The 21,024-nt window shown below is 73.8% G+C and overlaps 2 protein-coding genes across 2 annotated transcripts; both read right to left on the bottom strand.

Annotated features, from left to right (window-relative positions):
* Positions 1-2,755: 2,755 nt before the first annotated feature.
* PCOLCE (procollagen C-endopeptidase enhancer) lies at positions 2,756-5,805 on the bottom strand. Its single transcript, XM_067315000.1, has 9 exons — positions 5,624-5,805; positions 5,167-5,275; positions 4,814-5,072; positions 4,068-4,192; positions 3,833-3,969; positions 3,480-3,748; positions 3,327-3,398; positions 3,074-3,244; positions 2,756-2,985 (listed from the first exon to the last, which is right to left on the bottom strand). Exons 1-9 carry the CDS (start codon positions 5,716-5,718, stop codon positions 2,843-2,845), a joined length of 1,380 nt encoding a protein of 459 aa, XP_067171101.1. The 5' UTR covers positions 5,719-5,805; the 3' UTR covers positions 2,756-2,842.
* An 814-nt stretch (positions 5,806-6,619) lies between these two features.
* Positions 6,620-20,974, bottom strand: KIF1C (kinesin family member 1C). The gene is given in 23 exon segments (XM_067315023.1): positions 6,620-7,273; positions 7,911-8,561; positions 9,325-9,397; positions 9,505-9,606; positions 9,608-9,686; positions 9,791-9,874; positions 10,225-10,319; positions 10,437-10,516; positions 10,646-10,721; positions 11,126-11,205; positions 11,311-11,483; positions 12,014-12,162; positions 12,254-12,332; positions 12,499-12,577; positions 12,892-12,957; positions 13,054-13,131; positions 13,224-13,335; positions 13,473-13,651; positions 14,058-14,123; positions 14,241-14,420; positions 14,527-14,603; positions 15,737-15,889; positions 20,798-20,974. Coding segments are annotated over 22 exon segments (3,318 nt in total). The 5' UTR covers positions 15,843-15,889; positions 20,798-20,974.
* Positions 20,975-21,024: the final 50 nt, after the last annotated feature.

The following is a 21,024-nucleotide window of genomic DNA, read 5'->3' as shown; positions in this document are numbered from 1 at the left end:
CCGTCCCCCTGTCACAGCCAGGGCCGAGGTCGCAGTGGCCCCGTTGCCCCAGGGCCCCCAGTCTCTGGGTGGCGGGGTGACAGCTCACAGTGCCCCGTCCCAGGGAGATGGCGGCTCCCCATGCCCAGCCTCAGCCTCGCCTGCCCAGCCAGGCCTGGCACCCAGCAGCCATGGCTGACAGGAGGACGGTGCGCTGGCATTGCCGATGCTGCCTCCGCAGGCTCGTGCGCCTCACGGGCAATGATGAGGGCTTGCGGGTGAGGCGGCCGTGGTGGAGAAGGGGCACGGGACCGGGGGGGGGGCAGGGCAAGGAGTGGGGCGGGGGCAGCAGGGAGTCAGGGAAGAGGGGCCGGGAGGTCACTGAGGAGGGCTGTGGGGCAGGGAGCAGGGTGGTGGGTCAGGAAGGGGTGCAGTGGGTCAGGAAGGGGTGCCATGGAGCAGGGGGCGGGGTATGGGGCAGGAAGGGGTGTCATGGGGCAGGGGGCAGGGTGGTGGGGCAGGAAGGGGTGCCATGGGGCAGGGGGCAGTCGCCACAGTGCAGGGGGGTCACTGTGGCACCGCGGGAGGGGACGGGATGGGGCATCCAGCCCCATCGCCATGGGTCAGGAAAGCCGGTGGCAGGCGCTGGAGGGCAGGGGCTCAGCAGGGTGCCCGCAGGCCCGGCCCCACGGTGGCCGCCACTGCCGCCCTGCACCCCACGGGCGCAGCCGTGGGGCACCAGCACCCTCTTGTGCCCTGCTGCTGCACAGCACCCACTGCTCACCCCACACCCTCCCCACAGCCCCACAGCAACCCCCAGCCCGCGGCAGCAGCAATGCCCAGCGAGGAGCAGCCGGGCACTGCCGCCATCCAGCGCCTGCCCCCCGAGCTGGTGAGTCAGCCTCTCCCCACGGCATGGCAGGCCCTACAGCCCCATGGGGGGCCGTAGAGCGGGGTGGGGAGGGCAAGGTGGGATAAGGGGGGGCAGCAAAATCGCCTAGCCGGAGCGGAGGGGGGGGGTGGCTCATGCGCGGCAGGCGCTCGGAGGCACCGTCGTGCCCCGCTCCCCGCAGCTGGAGCGCATCGCATCCTTCCTGCCGCTGCACGACATGGCGGCGCTGGGCCAGAACTGCCGCTACCTGCGGCAGATGCGCGACAGCGAGGCTGCCTGGCGCGGTGCCTGCCGCCGCCTCTGCCCCTGCCTGGGCCCCGCCGCCGGGCCCTAGAAGAGAGCCGCCATCCTTGGCTGTGAGTCCAGCCCTGCCGGAGGAGGAGAAGGAGACGGGGGGCGCGTGGGCACCCTGCTGACCCGCTGCCTGCCCCAGGCACCAAGGGGCTCTACTTCCAGGCGCTGGGCGGCCGCCGGCACTGCCTCGGCGAGCGGGCCGCCCTGCCGCTCTCGTGCGGCTACCGCAAGCCGCTGCCCACCGAGGAGCACCCCTTCGTCCTCGACCACGGCGGCACCCTCTTCCTCCTCCGCAGTGGCCTCGGCCCCTCCGCCTGCCGCTGCGCCGCGACGTCAAGGACGTGAGCCCTCCCCCGCACCGCGCTGCCCCCCACCCCGACCCCCGCCGCCTCCCCGCCGCGGCGGGGGCCCAGGCGTGCCGCGAGTACCTGCAGCAGGTGCGGGGCTGCACCACACCGGCCGGGCACCTGGCCGAGGTGACGGAGGCCGCGGGGGCCCTGCCGCTGTCGCCCTGCCAGCGGGATTTCCTCCGGGAAGCCCTGGAGCTGGTGCGGCGGGCGGCTGAGCCCCCCGGCCCCCCTGGCCATTAAAGAGCCCCGACCGCCGCTGCTTCCACTCCCGCTGGGATCATCCCCCGTGTGTCCCGTGCCGTAGTTATCCCTGTGGAGTTCCACCGCCTCCGTGCTCGGCCCCGAACGCCTGGGTCCTTCCCCCTGTGCCGATCGCAGGGATGTGGCTCCGACCATGCTGCCATGCAGCCGGTGGCCGCTTAAATAACAAGCGGGTTAATTAACGTGTTTAAATACCCCCCCCCCCGGGCTCGGAGGCTGAGCACAGTGTCACTGGCACCTGCACGGGGGGACCCGCGACGGCCCATCCTGGCACTGGGAAGGCTGCGCCGGGCCCCGGTACCGGCCCTGGGACCGGCACTAGGACCCGGGACCGGCCCCGGGACCCGGCGCCGCTGCGGCCGCGCTGCCCCCGCGGCAGGTTTAAAACCCCGCGCGCATCGACCCGCCTCCCTTGCACCGCCCTGACCACGCCCACGGCGCCTCGGCCACGCCCCCCGCCGACTGAAGACAGGCCACGCCCCTCCCGCTTGCTGGCACCAGGCCACGCCCCCCGGCTGACAGCCCGCCCTCCCCCGACTGGCGCCAGGCCCCACACCTCCCACCAGCCCGCCCCCGACTGGCGCCAGGCTCCGCCCCTGCCGCCTGCTGGCGCCACGCCACGCCCCCGGCAGCCGCCAGGCCCCACCCCCTCGGGCCACTCTTAAAGGAGCCGCGGCACCCAGAACCGGCAGCGGCCCCATAGGGACCTGCTATAGACAGGGCGGGGGGCACCGGGCTGCCTGGGCCCCGCCGCTGGGGCCCTGTAAGGGGTGGGGGGGCCCTTTCCCATCTCCCCAAAGGGGGGAATGGCGGCGGGGGGGGTGGACTCGGCTGTTTCTTGCAGCTGCCCGGCGACGTGGCGGCCCTCATGCGAGGGGGCCCGTCCGCTCCCCCCACTGCGGCTTGCACGAGGGCCGCCTGCCCGGGACGCATCCCCCCACACCCCCCGTGCAAGCCCCACCCCCTCCAGACACCTCGCTGGCCGGTTTTGTGCCCTTTATTTGCATACATGGGGTGGCCCCGCCCCCTGGGCCAGGCCCCGCCCCGGGGGGGGCAGGGAGGGGGCTCAGGGCTGCCCCCGGCACGGCCGCTTGCTGAGGCTGCTGAGGATCTGGTGCTGCTGGGGGCGGAAGGGCACCACGAAGGCCTCGGGGGGCAGCAGGGGGGCCCCGGCGGCGCCCAGGCGGCCCATGAGCACATAGCTGGAGCCTGCAAAAAAAAAAACAGAACACCCCCAAAAGGCATTTAAAAACATATATATGGCATGAATTGGGGGGGGGGAGGCACCGGCACCCACCTTTCTTGAGGCCGGGGCAGTGGCGGCAGGGCAGGCCGAGGCGCAGCGCGGCGCCCTTGGCCGGCTGCGGCAGGCTCAGCCCCCCCGCCTTGTAGGCCTGCAGCACCGAGAGCACGGCCCAGGCGCCGGCGCCGGCCTCGCGCGACACCGTCTTCACCGTGCCCGTGACCACTGCGGGGAGAAGAGCGCGGTGAGGCCCGGCCTGGCCGCCGGGGCTCCCCCCAGCCCATCTCCTCCTCCTCCTCCTCCTCACCGAAATCGCTGGCGCAGAAGTTGCTCTGCATCGTCCCCGTCCGGCGGCACCGCTGCGGGCACTCGGTGGCCACTGCGAGAGAGGAGCCGAGGCTAAGCCGGGGCTGCGCCGGCACCACCGACGTCGCCGCCGCCGCCACCGGCACCCGCTTACCTGGCACCGCGGCGCTGGGTGGCTCCGGGGCCGCCTTGGCCGTGGGGCCGGGATCCTTGGGGCCCTTTCCCGGCGGCGGCGGCACCGGCTTGGGCTTGGGCTTGGTGCCGGGGAAGATGCCGCCAGCCGGAGGCAGTTTGGGCTCCGGGGCCGGGCCGGCTGCCTCGGAGCGGCTCTTCATGGCGTAGGAAGCGGAGAAGCCGTCGGCCGTGACGCTGAGGTCGGACACGAATTGCACCAGCAGCTCGTTCCCGGCCGACACGATGGGGCTGCCGGGGAGCGAGGAGAACGCGCTCAGCGGTGGCGAGGAGGAGGAGGAGGAAGAGCGCGAGGAGAAGGGAGCGCCGGCTCACCCAGGAGGCGCCTCGCCGCAGAACTTGCCCAGGCGCCGCGAGTCGTCCGTCTCGCCGCCGTCGAAGACGGCCACGTAGTCATAGCGGCAGTAGGTGTCCGGCTCCACGTCGAACTTCCCGAACGTCAGCTCGATCACCTGGAGCGGCGCCGGAGAGGCCCGGTCAGCCCCGGCACGTTCCCCCCCCTCCATGTGTGCGTCCCCGTCCCCACCCCCGGCGGCGGCGCCGGCCCCACCTGGTCCTTGGGGGCCACGATGTGCCAGGAACAGCTGATTCCGGCCGGGTAGTTTTCCTCGGGCCAGTTCGGCGTCTTGAGGCCTCCCTGGGGCTTCTCCAGTTTTCCGCCGCAGAACTGGTGCTCTGCAAGGAGGGGAAGGGGAAGGAGGAAGGGGGTCAGCGCGGACGCCCCCCCCCGCAGCGCCCCGGCCCCGGCGCCGCCCGGCCGCTCTCCGCTCCGGCGCGCGCGCGCAGCCCTTCTCCCCGCAGCTGGCGGCAGCCCCGAAGCCGCGAAATTACAGGCCTGGAGTTGGAGACGGAGGAGGAGAAAGCAGGGGGGGAAAAAAAAGGACAACGCGGCCCCCGAGGAGGAGGAAGAGGAGGAGGAGGGAGGAAGGGGGAGGGGGGGGGACACGCGGCGGCGGCGGGGCCGGGGCCGTCCTGCTCGCCCCCCCGGGCGCCGGGGGCGATACTCACCGTCAAAATAGTGCCAGGACTCCCCGAAAAACCGGGGTTTATTATTAGCACCCGACCGCCGCCGTCCGTGGGGGCGCCCTGCAAAAGGTCCTGAGGGTTGGGATGGGGCGGGAGGGGGGGGCCATGCAGGGGGGGGGGGGGCCACGCTGGGGGGGGGGGGGTTGGGGGTGAGATTAGGTTTTTAGGAGGGGGGGAGGGGATAGAGATGCTTCCCGGCTGGCTGCTGTGCGCGGCGGCGGCGGCGGCGCGTCCCCGCGTGTCCCCGCGCGCGTCCCCTCCGCAGCTCACCGTCGACGTGGGGCAGCCCGGCGCTGAACCACACGAGGAAGCCGCGGCCGGCGGTGCCCTCGTCGCTCTCCATGCGCAGCAGCATGCGGTTGCCGGTGGAGAGCAGGGCGCCGGGCCGGAAGGTGCCGCAGAAGCGGCCCAGCAGCTGCGCCCCGGCGCCGGCGCCGGCGAACACCGACAGCGCGTCGAAGCGGCACAGCGGGTCCGGCTCCAGGTCGAAGACGCGGAACGAGAGCATCACCACCTGCCCCTCGGGCACCTGCGGGAGCGCCGGCCGGTCAGTGGGGCGCCCGCTCCGGCGGCGGCGGCGGCGGGGGGCCGCTCCGGGGGGGGCGGGGGGGTTACCACCGTACCGTGATGGTCCAGGTGCAGGTGCGGTTGGGCGGGTAGTGCGCCGGGAAGCCCTCGCTGGCGATGTAGCCCGAGTCGCCGCTGTGGTCGCCGCCGCAGAGGAACACGGGCCTGGGGGGGGGGGGTCGCGGCTCTGTCACCGGCTCGATCCCCCACCAGCGCCACGAATGGGGGTGCGGGGGCCCGGGAAAGGGGGGGGGCTGCAGGCATCAGGGGTGCAGGGACCCGGGCGTGCAGGGACCCGGGGGGCTGCAGGCAGGTGCCAGCCCGGGGGACACCGGCCCCCCCCCCAAAGTGGCACTAGCATTGGGGACACAGGGATCGGGGTGGGGGGGAAGGATCCAGGCACCAGCTGGGGGTGCAGGACCGGGGCGCTGGGACTGGGGGAGCCGCAGGCAGGTGCCAGCCCCGGGGGCGGGTGGGGGGGGCGCGGTACCGGGGCGGGGGGGCGGCGGTTACCTGGAGACGTTGGTGCGGGCGGCGGGGCCCTGCCCCAAGCCGAGGCGGCTCAGGGCGCAGAGCCCCAGCAGCAGCGGCACCGGGCCGGGGCTCATGGCTCGACCGGGACCGGGACCGAGGGTGCCTGCGCGGCGGCGCTCCACAATGGCAGCCGGGCGGGCCGCGCCGGGCCGCGCCGGGCGGGCGGGGGCGGCGGGGCCCCGCCGGGGGAAGGGGCTGGGGGGCCGCGCCGCGGCGGGGCGCCCCGAGGGGGCGGTGCCGAGGAGGCACCGCCCCGCCCCTCCCACCGGACCACGCCCCCTTTGGAACGGCCCCCGCCGACGTGGCGCTGACGCGCCCCACGGCGGCGACCAATCGGCGCGCGCAGAGCCGGCTGTACGGCGGAAGCGGCGCCGCCGCGGGGAGGCAGTCGCGGGGGCGTGGCGGACGGGAAGGGGGCGTGGCAAGCGGGAAGGGGCGTGGCTGCCCCTCCCGAGAGCGGGCCAATGGGCGGTGCCGGCGGCTGCCAGGCTGGACACTTCCCCCCCCCCCCGCGGTGGCGGCGCGCAGTGCAGGCCGGGACGGTGGCGGCCCACGTGCGGCAGCAGGGCACGACGCCAGTCAACGCGCCCCCCCCCCCCGCCAAAAACCGGGGCCGCGGAGGCTGCTGGGAACGCTCCCCCCCCCCCCCCCCAAACAGAGGCACCGGACACGGGCACCGTCTGGACTCACCTTTAATATGGGACGGCGCCCTCCCCCCACCCCCCCACACGGAAAACACACGACACGCACCGGACACGCACGCACACACGCGTGGCCACCACGGGGGGGGGGAGCCACCCTGCCCCTCCCCCCCCAGGCACATGGAGGGGACCCAGGCGTCCAGGCTGGGGGGGGGGGGGGTGGCACAGCTCGGCTCTGATTGTCCCAGTGTTGTTGTTGGTGGTGGGGGGTCCTCCAGCATCCCACAACCCCCCCTGCCGCGGTGGCGATGGCGGCACCCCCCCCCCAGCAGCGCTAGGCCGGGGCGCCGCCGCGCTGCTGCAGGTCGGGGGCCGAGTGCTGGCGGCGCATGCGGGGGGGGGCGGCGGCGGCGCTGCCGGGGGGGGACGGTGGCTGCCGGGGCGACGGCGGCTGCTGCTGCCGCGGGGGGGGCCCCGGCGCCCGGCCCCCGTCCAGGGAACCGCGGCGGTGCTGGCGGGGCCGCGTGGGGGCCGAGCCAGAGCCGGAGCGGCGGCGGCGCTGGGGGCCGGGCGAGGAGGGGGGGGCGGCGGCGGCGGCGGCAGTGGCGGCAGTGGCAGCAGCAGCGGCGGCAGCGGCAGCAGCAGCGTCGCCCCCCCCCATCTCGGCGTCCCCCCCCCCGCCGCCGTCGGGGCCCCCCCAGGCGCCGCGGTGCTGGGGGTTGCTCTTGAAGGGGAAGCGCAGCTTGCAGTCCTGGGGGGGCACGAAGCGGCCGGGGCGGCGGGGGCCGCGGGGCGCCGGCAGCCCCTGCAGCCCCTGCAGCCGCGCCTGCTCCTGCCGCAGCCACCGCAGCCGCCCCCGCCGGAAGGCCGGATCCTGCTCCATGAGGCGGCAGAGCCGCTCGGCGCTGGACGGCTCCCGCCGCCCCCCCGGCCCGCTCCAGGCCTCCACCGCCGCCACTGCCACCGCCTCCTCCTCTGCACCCTCGTCCTGCCGGACGGCGCCGTGTCAGCGCCCGGATGCCGGGGTCCCCGCGGCATGGGAGCCCCCCCCCGAGCCCGGTGGGTGCTGGGGGGGGGCGCAAGGGGGCCATGTGGGGCAGGAGGGGGCTGCGAGGGGGTCTCTGGGGTCCAAGGGGGCAGGAAGGGGCCCCCAGGGGGTCCGAGGAGGCCACGTGGGGCAGAAAGGGGCTACGAAGGGGCAAGAAGGGACTACGAGGGGGGGGTCTGGCGGGCAGGAGCGGGTTGCGTGGGGCAGGAAGGGGCCGTGAGGAGCGTCTCGGGGGTCCAAGGGGGCAGAAGGGGGTCCACGGGGGGGGCAGGAAGGGGCCGTGTGGGGCAGGAGGGGGCCCCAAGGGGGGTCTCTGGGGCACAAGGGGGCAGGAAAGGGCCATGAAGGGGTCTGAGGGGGCCGTGTGGGGCAGGAAGGGGCCATGAGGGGAGTCTCTGGGGTCCGAGGGGGCAGGAAGGGGCCGTGTGGGGGGTCCGAAGGGCTGTGTGGAAGCACGAGGGGGCTCCAGGGGGCAGGCAGGGGCAGCAAGGGGGGTCCGAGGGGCCGCGTGGGGCAGGAAGGGGCTGCGCGGGGGGGCACGAGGAGGGTCCCGGGGGGGGGGCGGCGGGGGCCCCACCTGGCAGAGGGGGATGACGCGCTCCATCTTGCCGACGCGGTCGCGCAGGGCCCGGAGCTGCTCGTCCTTGACGTTGTTCTGCAGCTTCACCTCGTGCAGGATGTCGGTGAGCTTGTCGAGGTGGGCGCGCAGGTCGTCCACGTCGGCCGCCGCCGCCGCCGCCACCGCCGGGGCCGTGCCACCGCCGCCGGGGCCACCGGGGCCGCCGGCGCCCTCCTCGGCCCGCTCCTCGCCCACCCCCACCGTGTCCCAGACGTCGCGGGCCACCGCCCGCCACGTCTCCTTCTCGTGGGGGTCCCGCTTGCCGTAGAGGCGGCACAGCTCCTTCATCTTGACGATGCTCATGGCCTCGATCTCCTGGCGCGCGTGGCGGAAGTCGTTGAGCGCCACCTCGTAGCAGATCTCCTTCACCGCCTGCATCTTCAGGTCGGCCATGGTGACCCACTTGGGGTCCTTGGCCATGCGCCGGCGCTGGGGGATCTGGTAGACGCGGAGCGGCTCGCGGCGCTTGCCGCTGCTCGGCAGCCCGCAGCGCTTGACGATGCTCTGCACCGTGGTGGCCGGCAGCTTCTCCCGCAGCGACGAGATCAGCCGCCAGCTCTCCTCGCACGACCGCTTGTCCGAGTCGTCCCCGCTGTCCGAGTCCGCGTACTGCCGGGGCGGGGGGGAGAGGACAATGGCTCGGGCGCCGGGGCACGGCTCAGGTGCCCGGGGGACATCTCAGGCGCCCAGGGGACACCTCAGGAGCCTGGGGGACACTTTGGGCGCCCAGGGGACACCTCGGACACCCAGGGGACACCTCAGGAGCCTGGGGGACACTTTGGGCGCCCAGGGGACACCTCGGACACCCAGGGGACACCTCAGGAGCCTGGGGGATGGCCCAGGTGCCCAGGGGACATCTCAGGCGCCCAGGGGACACCTCAGGAGCCTGGGGGACACCTTGGACACCCAGGGGACACCTCAGTAGACTGGGGGATGGCCCAGGTGCCCAGGTGACATCTCAGGTGCCTGGGCCATGTTTGGGGCACCTGGGGGACAACTGGAGGACCCAGGGGACTTCTCAGGTGCCTGGGGGACATCTCAGGTGTCCAAGAGACATCTCAGGCGACTGGGGGACAAGTGGATGACCCAGGATACACCTCAGGTGTCCAGGGGACACCTTGGGTGCCCGGGGGACACTTTGGGCTCCCCAGGGACGGCTCTGGCCATGGCTCGGGCACCTGGGGGACAACTGGGGGACCCAGGGGACAGCTCAGGTGTCCAGGGGACACTTTGGGCACCCCAGGGACAGCTCCGGCCATGTCTTGGGCACCTGGGGGACATCTCAGGTGCCCACGGGACGTCTCGAGCACCCGGGGGGGGCAGCCGGGGCGCCCGCCCAGCCCCCCCGCGTCCCCCCCGCGTCCCCCCTCACCAGCCGCTGCTGCTCCAGCAGCAGATCCGCCTCCTCCTTCTCGCGCCGGTACTGGTTCTCCAGGTCCTGGAGCCTGGGGGGGGGCGGATGGGGGGGGGGTTAGTGGGGCGCGGGGGGGTGCCAGGGTGGTGTCCCACAGTGTCCCCGGTGTCCCCCGCGTCCCCCCCGGCGTCCCCTCACCTCTTCTCCATCTCCAGCTTGATGTCGATGCCCTGCTTCTCCAGCAGCTCCCGCTGGGCGAAGTTCCAGTCGACGGGCTCGGGGGGGGGGCCCCGGGGGGGGGCTCCGCTCCCGCTCCCGCCGCGCCTGCTCCGGGTGCGTGAAGCGGAAGACGTGGTTCTTGCCCAGCACGATGCGGTTGCCTGACGGACGGGGGGACGATGGGACCCAGGCGTCCGGGCGTCCCGGGACCCCGTGGGGGGGGGGGGGTGTCCCTGTGTGTCCCCCCCCCCCCCCCAGCACCTACCGGATCTGAGCACCAGCGGCTCCGTCACCTGCTTCCCGTTGACGTAGGTCTCGGCCCCCTCGCAGGGCTCCAGCGTCACCACCACTGCGGGCGGAGGCGACGGAGCTGGGGGGGGTGGGGGGGGCTCCCCAAACCCCCCCCCCCCCCCCGCCACCACCCGGGGGCCCAGGCGTCCGGGCCCTGCCCTCCCCCTTCCCCCCCCCAAATCCTCCGGGAACCTCCTCTACCGCGAGCGGTACCTGGGGGCGGCGGCGACCTGCTCCAGCGCCAGCACAAGAGAGGGGGGGGAGAGAGACGTGTTAGGGGGGGCCGGGGGGGGTCGCTGGCAGCCCCACGGCGGGCGGGGGGGGGGCCGTGGGGCAGCGGCGCGTGTGCGTGCGTGTGTCCCCCCCCGTCCCCCCCCCAGCCCCCCCGCCGGCCGCCCGCCCCCTAACCTTCCCCATCGGGATCGGCGGCGCTCCGGAAGACGCAGTGCCGCTCCCGGATGAACTGTCCCGTCAGCTTGATGTCCACGTCCACCTGGCCCACCCTGGGGATGGGGGGGGTGTCAGTGGGGCGGGATGTGGGGGGGGGGGGTGTCAGCGGGGCGGGGGGCTGCCTGCCCCACGGCGCCCCCCCCACCCCCCACCCCCCGGCGCGGCCCCACCTCGTCACGCCGTCCTTGATGTGGTAGAGGAGGCACTCGGACATGAGCGGGTCCTCGTTGAGGTTCACCAGGTGGGGGGTCTGCGGGAGGAGGGGGGGGGTCACGGCCGGCGGGTCCTGCCCCACGGCGCGCGGCCCCTGCCTGTGGGGGGGGGACGGACGGACCCCCCTGTGCCCCCCCCGCGCCCCCCTGCCCCCCCCGGGACTCGCCTTTTTGGGGGAGAAGACGCCGACGGTGCCGCCGTCCTCCCGCAGAGCCACCCCCATCTCGGCCAGCAGCGCCTCCCTGCGGCGAGAGGCGGCGTCAGGGCCGGGGGGCGAGGGGGGGGGGGACGTGGGGCAGACGTGGGGTGAGCGAGGTGGCCGTGGGGCAGATGTAGGGTGGGTGGGGAGGCCGTGGGGCAAGCAGGCAGGCTGTGGGGTGAGCAGGGAGACTGTGGGGCAGCTGTGGGGCAGGCAGGAAGGGTGTGGGGTGGGCAGGGAGGCCATGGGGTGGCCATGGGGTGGGAAAGGAGGCTGTGGGGTGAGCAGGGATGCTGTGGGGTGGCCGTGGGGTGGCCATGGGGCGGCCGTGGAGCGGGCAAGGAGGCCGTGGGGCGGCCGTGGGGCGGGCAGGGAGGCCGTGGGGCGGCCGTGGGGCGGGCAGGGCGGCCGTGGGGCAGGCAGGGCGGCCCTGCGCCCCACACGCACCTCTCCATGCGGATGGCCTCCGTCTTGCGCAGCTTCTCCTCCCAGGTCTCGTTGAGCTCCGCGATGATTTTCTCCGTCTCCTGGGGGGCGGCGGGGGGGGTGGGGGTGGGGTTGAGCCCGGACGCCTGGGCCCCATCCCGGGCTGGGGGGGGGGGCCGAGCCCGGACGCCTGGGCCCCGCGGTACCTGCAGCCTCTCCATGGCCTCCTCGGTGCAGAGCAGCTGCTCGCCCAGGGCGGGGAAGGGCTCCGCGGCCCCGTTGAGGGCGCCGGGGGGCAGCGGCCCGGGGGGCTCCGCGCCGGGGGGCCGAGGCGGCGCCGGGGGGCCGGGGTGACCCACGGCGCCCTCCAGCGCCGGCCCTGCTGGGGGACGGAGTGGATGGTTGGGGCGGGGTGGGGTGGGGTGGGGGGCAGCCGCGCCGCTTCCCCCTGCCGCCGTCTCGCCATGACCCCCCAGCTCTGCCCCCAAAGCCCCCTCTGTCCCCTCTGCCCCCCCCAGTTCCATGCCCCGAGCCCCTAGCCCCGCCCCCAAGCTCCCTAGCTCCACCTCAAACCTCCAGCTCCGCCCCCAAGCCCACAGCTCCACCCCCAAACCCCAGCCCCGCCCCCTGCATCCCCAGCCCCGCCCCCACATCCCCAGCTCCGCCCCTGCAGCCCCCAGCTCTGCCCCTGCACTCCCCAGCTCCACCCCCATGTCCCCAGCTCCACCCCCATGTCCCCAGCTCCACCCCCTGTGGCCCCCAGCTCCGCCCCCTGCACCCCTGGCTCTGCCCCCTGCTCCCCTGGCTCTGCCCCCTCCCCAGCCCCGCCCCCTGCACCCCTGACTCCGCCCCCTCCCAGCCCCACCCCCTTAACCCCTGACTCCGCCCCCAGCCCCGCCCCCGTCTCACCGGGGAGGGCGGCGGCGGCGCCGAGCCCCTGGGCGCAGAGCAGCTCCCGCAGCCGGGCCACCTCCTGCTTGAGCTCCCGGATGAGCCGGGCGTTGGGGTCCTCGTTGACCACGGCGTGGCACCGGATCTGCTTGGTGCGGTCCGCGTAGCTGGGGGGGGGGGCGCGGGGGCGTCAGGGCCGGGCCGCCCCCCCCAAGTCCCCCCCCATCCCTGCGCGCCCCCCCACGTGCCCCCCCTCACCGCAGGGTGCTCAGCGTCTCCTCGTAGTTGATGTCGGCGGGGCTCAGCGCCGCGATCATGGCCGTGCGCGAGTTGCCTCCTGCGGGCGGAGGCACGGCGGGGCTGCGGCGGTGCGGCAGCGGGGGCCGAGCGTGCCGCCCCACGGAGCCGCTGCTGCCCCACGGAGCAACCGCCCCACGGAGCCGCCACCCCATGGAGCAACCGCCCCCCGGAGCCGCCGCCGCCCCCCGGAGCCGCGGACGCACCCAGGTTCTCCTTGAGCAGCCAAGTCAGCACCGAGTCCCGGTAGGGGATGAAATCCGACTTCTTCTTCTTGTTGTTCTGCTGCGGAGACGGAAAGGAGATTCCGGAGGCCGCTCGGGAGGGGAGGGGGTCCAGGCAGCCAGGAGGAAACCGGGGCATCCATGGGGGGAGCTGAGATGTCCGGGAGGGAGCCTGGGTATCCACAGAGGGAACCAGGACATCCAGGAGGGAATCAGGGCATCCAGGGAGGGAGCCCAGGTGTCCGGGAGGGAATCGGGGCATCCAGGGAGGGAGCCCCAGTGTCCGGGAGGGAATCGGGGCATCCAGGGAGGGAACTGGGGCATCCAGGAGGGAATCAGGGTGTCCAGGAGGGAGCCCCGGCGCCCCGCGCTCACCATCTCGGCCAGGGCGGAGATGACCTTCCCCAGCGTCGTCAGCGACTTGTTGATGTTGGCTCCTTCCTGCCGAGGAAGAGGAGCAGGAGGAAGAGGAGCAGGAGGAAGAGGAGGAGCAGGGGACGTGGGCCGCCCCCCGGCCCCCCCCGCCGCCCCCCTCACCTTGAGCCGCGTGCCCCGGGCGCCCGAGGAGTCGGCGCGCTCGCTGCCGGCCAGGTCCACCAGGCTGATCTTGCTGACCTGGGCGGGCGACACCGGGGCGGAGGGGTTGGGAGGGGGTGGGGGGAGGGGGGGCCCAGGCGTCCGGGCCCCGCCCCGCCCCCCCGCCTCACCTTCTCGGTGTCGAGCTCGGTGAGCCGGTCGTGGCGGCGCTGCGTGAAGACGATGGTGAAGACGGCGTGCGAGCGGCTGCTCGTCTCGTTCATGTTGGTGGCCGCGACCGTCCTGCGAGGGGAAGCGGCGGCGGGCGGCGTCGAGCGGAGCCGAGCCGCTCTGGGGCGCCCTCGCGCGGCCGCGACGACGAGGAGGAGGAAGACGAGGAGGAGGAGGAGGAGGAGGGGGACGCCGGGGCCCGGCCCCACCTGGCCTTGTTGCCGCAGTCCATGAGGTCGGCGACGTCCGCGAAGGAGGTGACGGCCAGCTTGGAGAGGTCCTCGACGTAGGGGCCCAGCAGCGGGTGCTCGCGCACCCGCAGGTTGCCCCGGCCCTTGGGGTTCAGCAGGTCGCGCACCCGCTCGCAGTAGATCTCCATGTAGCTCACCTGCGCCGCGCCGGGGGGGGCCGTGAGCCGCGCTGCAGGGCCTGGGGGGCTGCGCTGTGGGGCTGGGGGCTGAGCCGCGGGGCTGGGGGTTGCGCCGGGGAACCATGAGCCCTGTGCTGTGGGGCTGGGGGCACCCTGGGGCTGGGAGCCCTGCGCCGTGGGGCCAGGAACGCCATGGAGCTGGGACCTCTGTGGGGCTGGGAATGCTGCACTGTGGGGCTGGGAACGCCGTGGGGCCAGGAACACCATGCCATGGGGCTGGGAACACCACGCCATGGGGCCAGGAACGCTGTGGGGCCGGGAACACCACGCTGTGGGGCTGGGAATGCTGCACTGTGGGGCCGGGAAACACCACGTCGTGGGGCCGCGCCGAACCGCCGCCCCCCTCCCCGCGCGGCCCGCTCACCTCCACGGAGTAGGAGAGGTCGGGGCAGCCGTCGCGCTGGACACGAGCGAAGAGGTCGGCGCAGAGCTGGGTGGGGCGAGAGGGGCGGCGGCGCTGAGCGGCGGCGGCGGCGCTGCCCCACGGCGGTGGTGCCGCCCCACGGCAGAGCTGCCCCACGGCATTGCCGCGGCCCCCCGCGCGCACCTGGGGGACGATGCCCTGCTGCCCGGGCTCCTGGCGGCCCATCATGGTGTAGGACTTGCCGGCGCCGGTCTGGCCGTAGGCGAAGATGCAGACGTTGTAGCCCTCGAAGGCGTGGAGCAGCATCTCCGCCCCGATGTCGGCGTAGACCTGCCGCTGCGAGGCGAAGCGCGGGTCCTCCTCCTGCGCGGGGGGGGGGCGTGAGGGGCCCTGCTGCCCCCCCGCTGCCCCCCCCGCTGCCCCCCCAACTGCCCCCCGGCATCCGCTGCCCCCCCCCGGCACCACTCACCGACGTGTGCGACCAGTACGAGTAGTCGAAGGTGAAGTTCTTGGTGGCGTCTTTGGAGAGCTTGGGGTTGGTGATGCCTGCGGGGACGGCACCGGACGGGATGGGGTGGGATGGGGCGGGATGGGATGGGGCAGGACGGGATGGGACGGGATGGGGCAGGATGGGAAGGGACGGCACGGGATGGGATGCGATGGGGCAGGACAGGATGGGACAGGATGGGATGGGACGGGACGGGATGATGGGATGGGACAGGAGAGGACGGGACAGGACAGGACAGGACAGGATGATGGGATGGGACGGGATGGGGCAGGACAGGATGGGACGGGATGGGACGGGACAGGACAGGACAGGATGATGGGATGGGACGGGGCAGGACGGGACGGTACAGGATGGGATGGGGCAGGATGGGATGATGGATGGGACAGGATGGGATGGGATGGGATGGGGCAGGACAGGATGGGACAGGATGGGATGGGACAGGACAGGACGGGATGATGGGATGGGACGGGGCAGGACGGGACAGGACAGGACGGGATGATGGGATGGGATGGGATAGGACGGGACAGGACAGGAAAGGACAGGATGATGGGATGGGATGGGACGGGACAGGACGGGACGGGATGGAATGATGGGACAGGACGGGATGGGATGGGGCAGGACGGGATGGGGTGGGATGGGACAGGACAGGACGGGATGGGATGGGGCAGGACGGGATGGGATGGGACGGGATGATGGGACGGGACGGGATGGGACGGCCAGGCAAGGGGGGGGCACCCACGACCCGGTGCCTCCCCAGTGCCCGGCCGCGCCGGCTATTTTTATCCGCGGCAGCCGGCTGCTCCGGGAAGCTGCCAAGGGCGAAGCGGGCGCTTTCCCGGCAGCGGCGATCCGCACCCGGCGCCTCCGCTCGCGGCCGGGGTGGAGCGGGGGGGGGGAGCGTCGCCCACCTTCCCGCCCTGGGCCGAGGCGCCGCCGCCTTCCCGCAGCTCCCGAGCCGCCGCCGGGATCCCCGGGATCCCGCTGGGCGTCCTCGCCCGGCCAGCAGCCCCGGAGCGGCCCCTCATTCCTGGCATAGCTCTCATAGCTGCGGCTCGGCAGCTGCCCTCGGAGGGCGCGCGGCGGCTCCGGGGAGGGGGGGACACACGGAAGGAGGGAATAAACCCCCCCGGGAACACGGGAACGCGGGAACGCGGCGGCGGCGGCTACTCACACGTGGTCTTGCCCTGCATCTGGATGACGCACTTGGCGTCGCGGCTGGTTTCCCGGGAGTTGAAGGGCCGGACGCGCACGGCCACCTTCACGGAAGCTCCCGCCATGGTGGGCGCCGGGCTCAGGGCGGGCAGCCGGCGCTCATGGAGCTACCCTGCGGAGCGAGGGGGCGGCGTCGGCACTCCATCCCGGGAGCCGCGCTTCTTCCCGGCACTTCCCGGCGTTTCCCGGCGCCGGAGGCCGGTTACAGCGCCGCGGCCCCGTTACGGCGCGTCCCGGCGGTATTTTTAGCCCCAGCAGCTGTGCTGCAGCGGAGCGGAGCGGCTGGATTCCCCCCCGTGGCGGGAAGCGCCGCCTTCCCGCGGGAGAGCGCCGCCTCCGCGCCGGCCGCCGGAGAGCCCCCGCGCCGAGGACGGACCGCCGGCGCCGGCCGCTGCCTCCCCCGTTTTCGCAGGAAAAGCCGCGTTTTATGGCCTCAGCCGGGGATTTTCGAGCATCGGATACGGGAAGCTGCCGCCTCTTTTCCTTCTCTCTTAGGAAGACGTCTCCGGGCCGGGGAAGGAGCCGCCGGTTTGGACGGGAGCACCGGAGCGGCCCCGGCGTTCCCAAACGGGTTTTGCGCGGTTTTCCCGGGTTTCGCGTGCTCAGGAAGAAGGTCCCGACGGCGGCACCCGGGAAGCGAGAGATCCCATTCGGGAACATGGGAGAAGATATTCCCGATGTCTCCGAGTGCAAACGGCCCCTTTCTGGCCCGGAAAGTGGGGAGACCCGCGGAGGCCGGCAGGCTCGGAGCCGCCGGAGCAGGCGGATGCTGCCGGCTCCCACAGAGCGTCCGCGCCTTCGCCCCAGAGCCGCCGCCTCTTCCCGGGGCTCCCGAATCCCACGGGACGCGGCACCTCCCGCAGCCGGATCGGCAGCTGCTTCCCACGCGAGCGGCTGCGTTCAGCCACCTTCTCCCACCTCCGGCGTCTCCAGGGGGGGGTGGGGGGGAAACGCCGCGTTTCCCCTGCCGGGACACTCACCCGCGGGAAGCGCCGGGGCCGGAGCTTCGAGGCCGGAGCGCTGGGGAACGCCGGCTCCGGAGGCCTTTCCCACGCGGGGCCGTTCCGGGGGACTCTCCCCGCCGGCTCAATTAGGACCGCGAGCGCCGCCGCCGCTAATTAGCCTCGCGGCCGGGCGGGGAGGAGGCGCGCCGCCGTCGGGAGCCATTAGGACAATTACGGAAGCGCGGAGCCGCTCCGGGGCGCTTGGCGGAGGGGGGAAAGCGCCGGGAGATAATTGCGGTTCCCCACCGAGGGTTTTCCCCGGCTCCCCGGAGAAACTCCGGCCGGGAAAGCGCCCCGCGAGCGGCCCCGGGGCCAGGGAGCGGGCGCCGGCGGAGGAAAGAGCGACGCGGCGCATACTTGAAACGGCGGCCAGGAAAAGCGATCCGGCCGTTTCCCTTCTTCGGGAAGCGATCGCTTTAATCGCGCCGGGAGCGGCGCGGAGCAGCGCGAAGCGGCAGCCGGCTTTTCCTCCCGGCTTCGCGGCTTTCCCAGCGCCTCCCCCCCCCGCCACCACCGCCAGCTCCGAGCGAATCCGGGTCGCAGCGGGCGGAAAGCAGGAAGTTTCTCTCCGAAACGCGCGGCCGCGGGAGCGACGCCGCGGCTCCGGCCGGTCCCGAATCCCTTCGCGACGCCAGAGCTTTCCGAACGGCCGCGAGAGCCGCGGGGTCCGGCAGGGAAAGGCGGCGAGGGCGGAAAACCGAAGCGAGGCGCCGCCGCCGCTGCAGGAGCGCTCGGCAGGGAGCCGGCAGCTCGGCGCACGGGAATCCCGCCTGGGAAACGGCCGGAAGCCGGGAGCGGCGCCTCAGTTTTCCCGACCTGCGGAATGGGGATAGGAAGGGGCCCGCGGCCCCCGCCGGAGCGCTGTAACCCAAGCCCTTAATCCGCGCCGCCGCCACCAGCATTCCCCCGGCAAAGGGGCACCGCGCCGGCAGGGCTAATTCGGGCCGGCCGGCCCCCGCGATGCCCGCGTGACCCGGAGCGGCTCCGCGCGGAAGCGGCTCTCCGGACCGCGCCGGCCAGGAAGGGGTGCGGAACACCCCGAATCGGGGCCGTAATCCGCGGAGGGCAGGGGAACGCGGGACGTTCCTCGCTCCCAGGGGAACGCGGCCTCGGCTGCGGGCGGCCCGCTCTGCTCCCGCCGCCTTCGCTCCCGGCAAAAGTTCGTATCCCTCAAATTCGCTGTCAAAGCAGAGCAGCCGGGAGAGCGAGGAAGCGCCGCGGAGCCCGAAGGCATCCAGGGCGTTTTCCCGGTCGGCACAGGCAGGTGGAGGCAGTTATCCGCCACCGCCGGCCCGCTTCCCGGAGCCCTCGCTCGGCCCCGCGGACGCTCCCTCGCTTCTCTCCGGTGCCGGGGGGGTCACGGCCCATCCGACGGCTCGGCTCAAACGCCCTGGGATACCTCGGGGTCGGAGGAGCCGATGGGAAAGGCGGGGATCCCACCGGCCTTTGAAACCGCGCCCCAAGCCACCCCGCGGGAGCTGGGCCTCATGCCGGCGGCTCCCAGCCGCTCCGCCGCTGCCCGTGCCAGCGGCTTTCCACACCTCCCGGAGCGCGTTCTCCGCCCGGAGCGGCCGATAAGGCAGAAAAGTCAGGGAAACAAGGCGCCAAAGCGAGAGCAATGAGCCCGGGCCGAGCCCCCCGGTTACCTCCGAAACCTCCGCGGCACCACACGTGCCGGCCCGAGAATTCCCCACCCACGGAAGAGCCGGAGGCCGCACGGACAGGTTTTCACGGCGCAAAGGTTGAGGCCTGCCTCGACCTTCCCGTCTTCCGTACGGCTCCGCGGGCGGCTTCGCGTGTCAAGGCGGAAAGCAGAGGGGTCGTGCGCGCTCCCCTGGGAACCTCGCTCCTTCCCGGGAGACGCGGCGATCACCCCGGAAAAAAAAAAACCACCCGGAGTCTCCCGTCCTCTCTGCGCCCGGCGGCGCAAGGATCCGCGGAAACCCGCGGGGTTGTGGTGCTGGGCCGCAGCCCCGTTTCTAACCTGCTTCTATCTAGTTTTTTCCGGAGGCCCCGGGTGGTGCCGGGATTCCAGGAGCCCGGAGAGCCGCCCTGGCCCGGCCCGGCAGGACTCGGGAGACGCTTCAGGTCCGATGAATCAGAGGGCAAAGGGAGGAGGGAACGCGGAGGGGAGGGGAGACGCGGGGGGGGGAAAGGCCGCTCGGCGCTAAAAATAATCCCACGGCTTCCGGAGCGCCGATACCGAGGAGCCGCCGCTCCGAGGCCCCGCACGGCTCCGGCCTCCGCCGCGGACGTTTTCCGGCACCGGGATTGATCCCAAATCATGTCCCCCACCTCGGACCTCAGGGTGCCGCTTACCTGCTGCTCCCTCGCACCCGGATCGACCCCCCCGGACCCCCTAAACCTGCCCCCCGCTTCCCTGAAGCTCCCCCGCACCCGGATCGATCCCCCAGACCCCCTAAACCTGCCCCCCGCTTCCCTAAAGCCCCCCCGCACCCGGATCGACCCCCCCGGACCCCCTAAACCTGCCCCCCGCTTCCCTAAAGCTCCCCCGCACCCGGATCGATCCCCCCAGACCCCCTAAACTGCCCCCCGCTTCCCTAAAGCCCCCCCGCACCCGGATCGGACCCCCCCGGACCCCCTAAAACCTGCCCCCCGCTTCCCTGAAGCTCCCCCGCACCCGGATCGATCCCCCCGGACCCCCTAAACCTGCCCCCCGCTTCCCTGAAGCTCCCCCGCACCCGGATCGATCCCCCCAGACCCCCTAAACCTGCCCCCCGCTTCCCTAAAGCCCCCCCGCACCCGGATCGACCCCCCCGGACCCCCTAAACCTGCCCCCCGCTTCCCTAAAGCTCCCCCGCACCCGGATCGATCCCCCCAGACCCCCTAAACCTGCCCCCCGCTTCCCTAAAGCCCCCCGCACCCGGATCGACCCCCCCGGACCCCCTAAACCTGCCCCCCGCTTCCCTGAAGCTCCCCCGCACCCGGATCGATCCCCCCAGACCCCCTAAACCTGCCCCCCGCTTCCCTAAAGCCCCCCCGCACCCGGATCGACCCCCCCGGACCCCCCCAAACCTGCCCCCCGCTTCCCTAAAGCTCCCCCCCCCCGGATCGACCCCCCCGGACCCCCTAAACCTGCCCCCCGCTTCCCTAAAGCCCCCCCGCACCCGGATCGACCCCCCCCGGACCCCCTAAACCTGCCCCCCGCTTCCTAAAGCTCCCCCGCACCCGGATCGATCCCCCCAGACCCCCTAAACCTGCCCCCCGCTTCCCTAAAGCCCCCCCGCACCCGGATCGACCCCCCCGGACCCCCTAAACCTGCCCCCCGCTTCCTGAAGCTCCCCCGCACCCGGAATCGATCCCCCCAGACCCCCTAAACCTGCCCCCCGCTTCCCTAAAGCCCCCCCGCACCCGGATCGACCCCCCCGGACCCCCCAAACCTGCCCCCCGCTTCCCTAAAGCTCCCCCCCCCCGGATCGACCCCCCCGGACCCCCTAAACCTGCCCCCCGCTTCCCTAAAGCCCCCCCGCACCCGGATCGACCCCCCCGGACCCCCCAAACCTGCCCCCCGCTTCCCTAAAGCCCCCCCGCACCCGGATCGACCCCCCCGGACCCCCTAAACCTGCCCCCCGCTTCCCTAAAGCTTCCCCCCACCCGGATCGACCCCCCCGGACCCCCGAAATCTGCCCCCCGCTTCCCTAAAGCCCCCCCGCACCCGGATCGACCCCCCCGGACCCCCTAAATCTGCCCCCCGCTTCCCTAAAGCCCCCCCGCACCCGGATCGACCCCTCCGGACCCCCTAAACCTGCCCCCCGCTTCCCTAAAGCCCCCCCGCACCCGGATCGACCCCCCCCGGACCCCCTAAACCTGCCCCCCGCTTCCCTAAAGCCCCCCCGCACCCGGATCGACCCCCCCGGACCCCCTAAATCTGCCTCCCCAAATCCTCACGCCTCCCCCTACCTGCTGCTCCCCCCCCACCTGGATCGACCCCCCCCCGACCCGTCCGCAGCCCCCCCCCCGCCCCGGGCCCGGTGCCCGCCGAGCCGGTCACTCACCTGCCCCGCGTCCCCTCATGGCCTCCGGCCCGCAGCGGGGCGATCCCCAGCGCTATAGCCCCGCCCGCGGCCCCGCGGCTGCGGCTGCGGCTGCGGCATCGTCGCCGGGGCGCGGCGGGAGCGGGAGCGGGGCGGGAGCGGGGCGGGAGCCGGAGCCCGAGCCGGAGCCGGGGCCGGGCCGAGCGGCGGCGGCGGCGGCGGCGCGGGCGGCGCGGGGCGGGGCCTGG

Source organism: Apteryx mantelli, chromosome 40 (genome assembly GCF_036417845.1).
Source record: "Apteryx mantelli isolate bAptMan1 chromosome 40, bAptMan1.hap1, whole genome shotgun sequence".
NCBI classification, from domain to species: Eukaryota; Metazoa; Chordata; class Aves; order Apterygiformes; family Apterygidae; genus Apteryx; species Apteryx mantelli.
The sequence above is the reverse complement of the archived record's forward strand: the minus strand, read 5'-3'. Positions and strand labels throughout refer to the sequence as shown.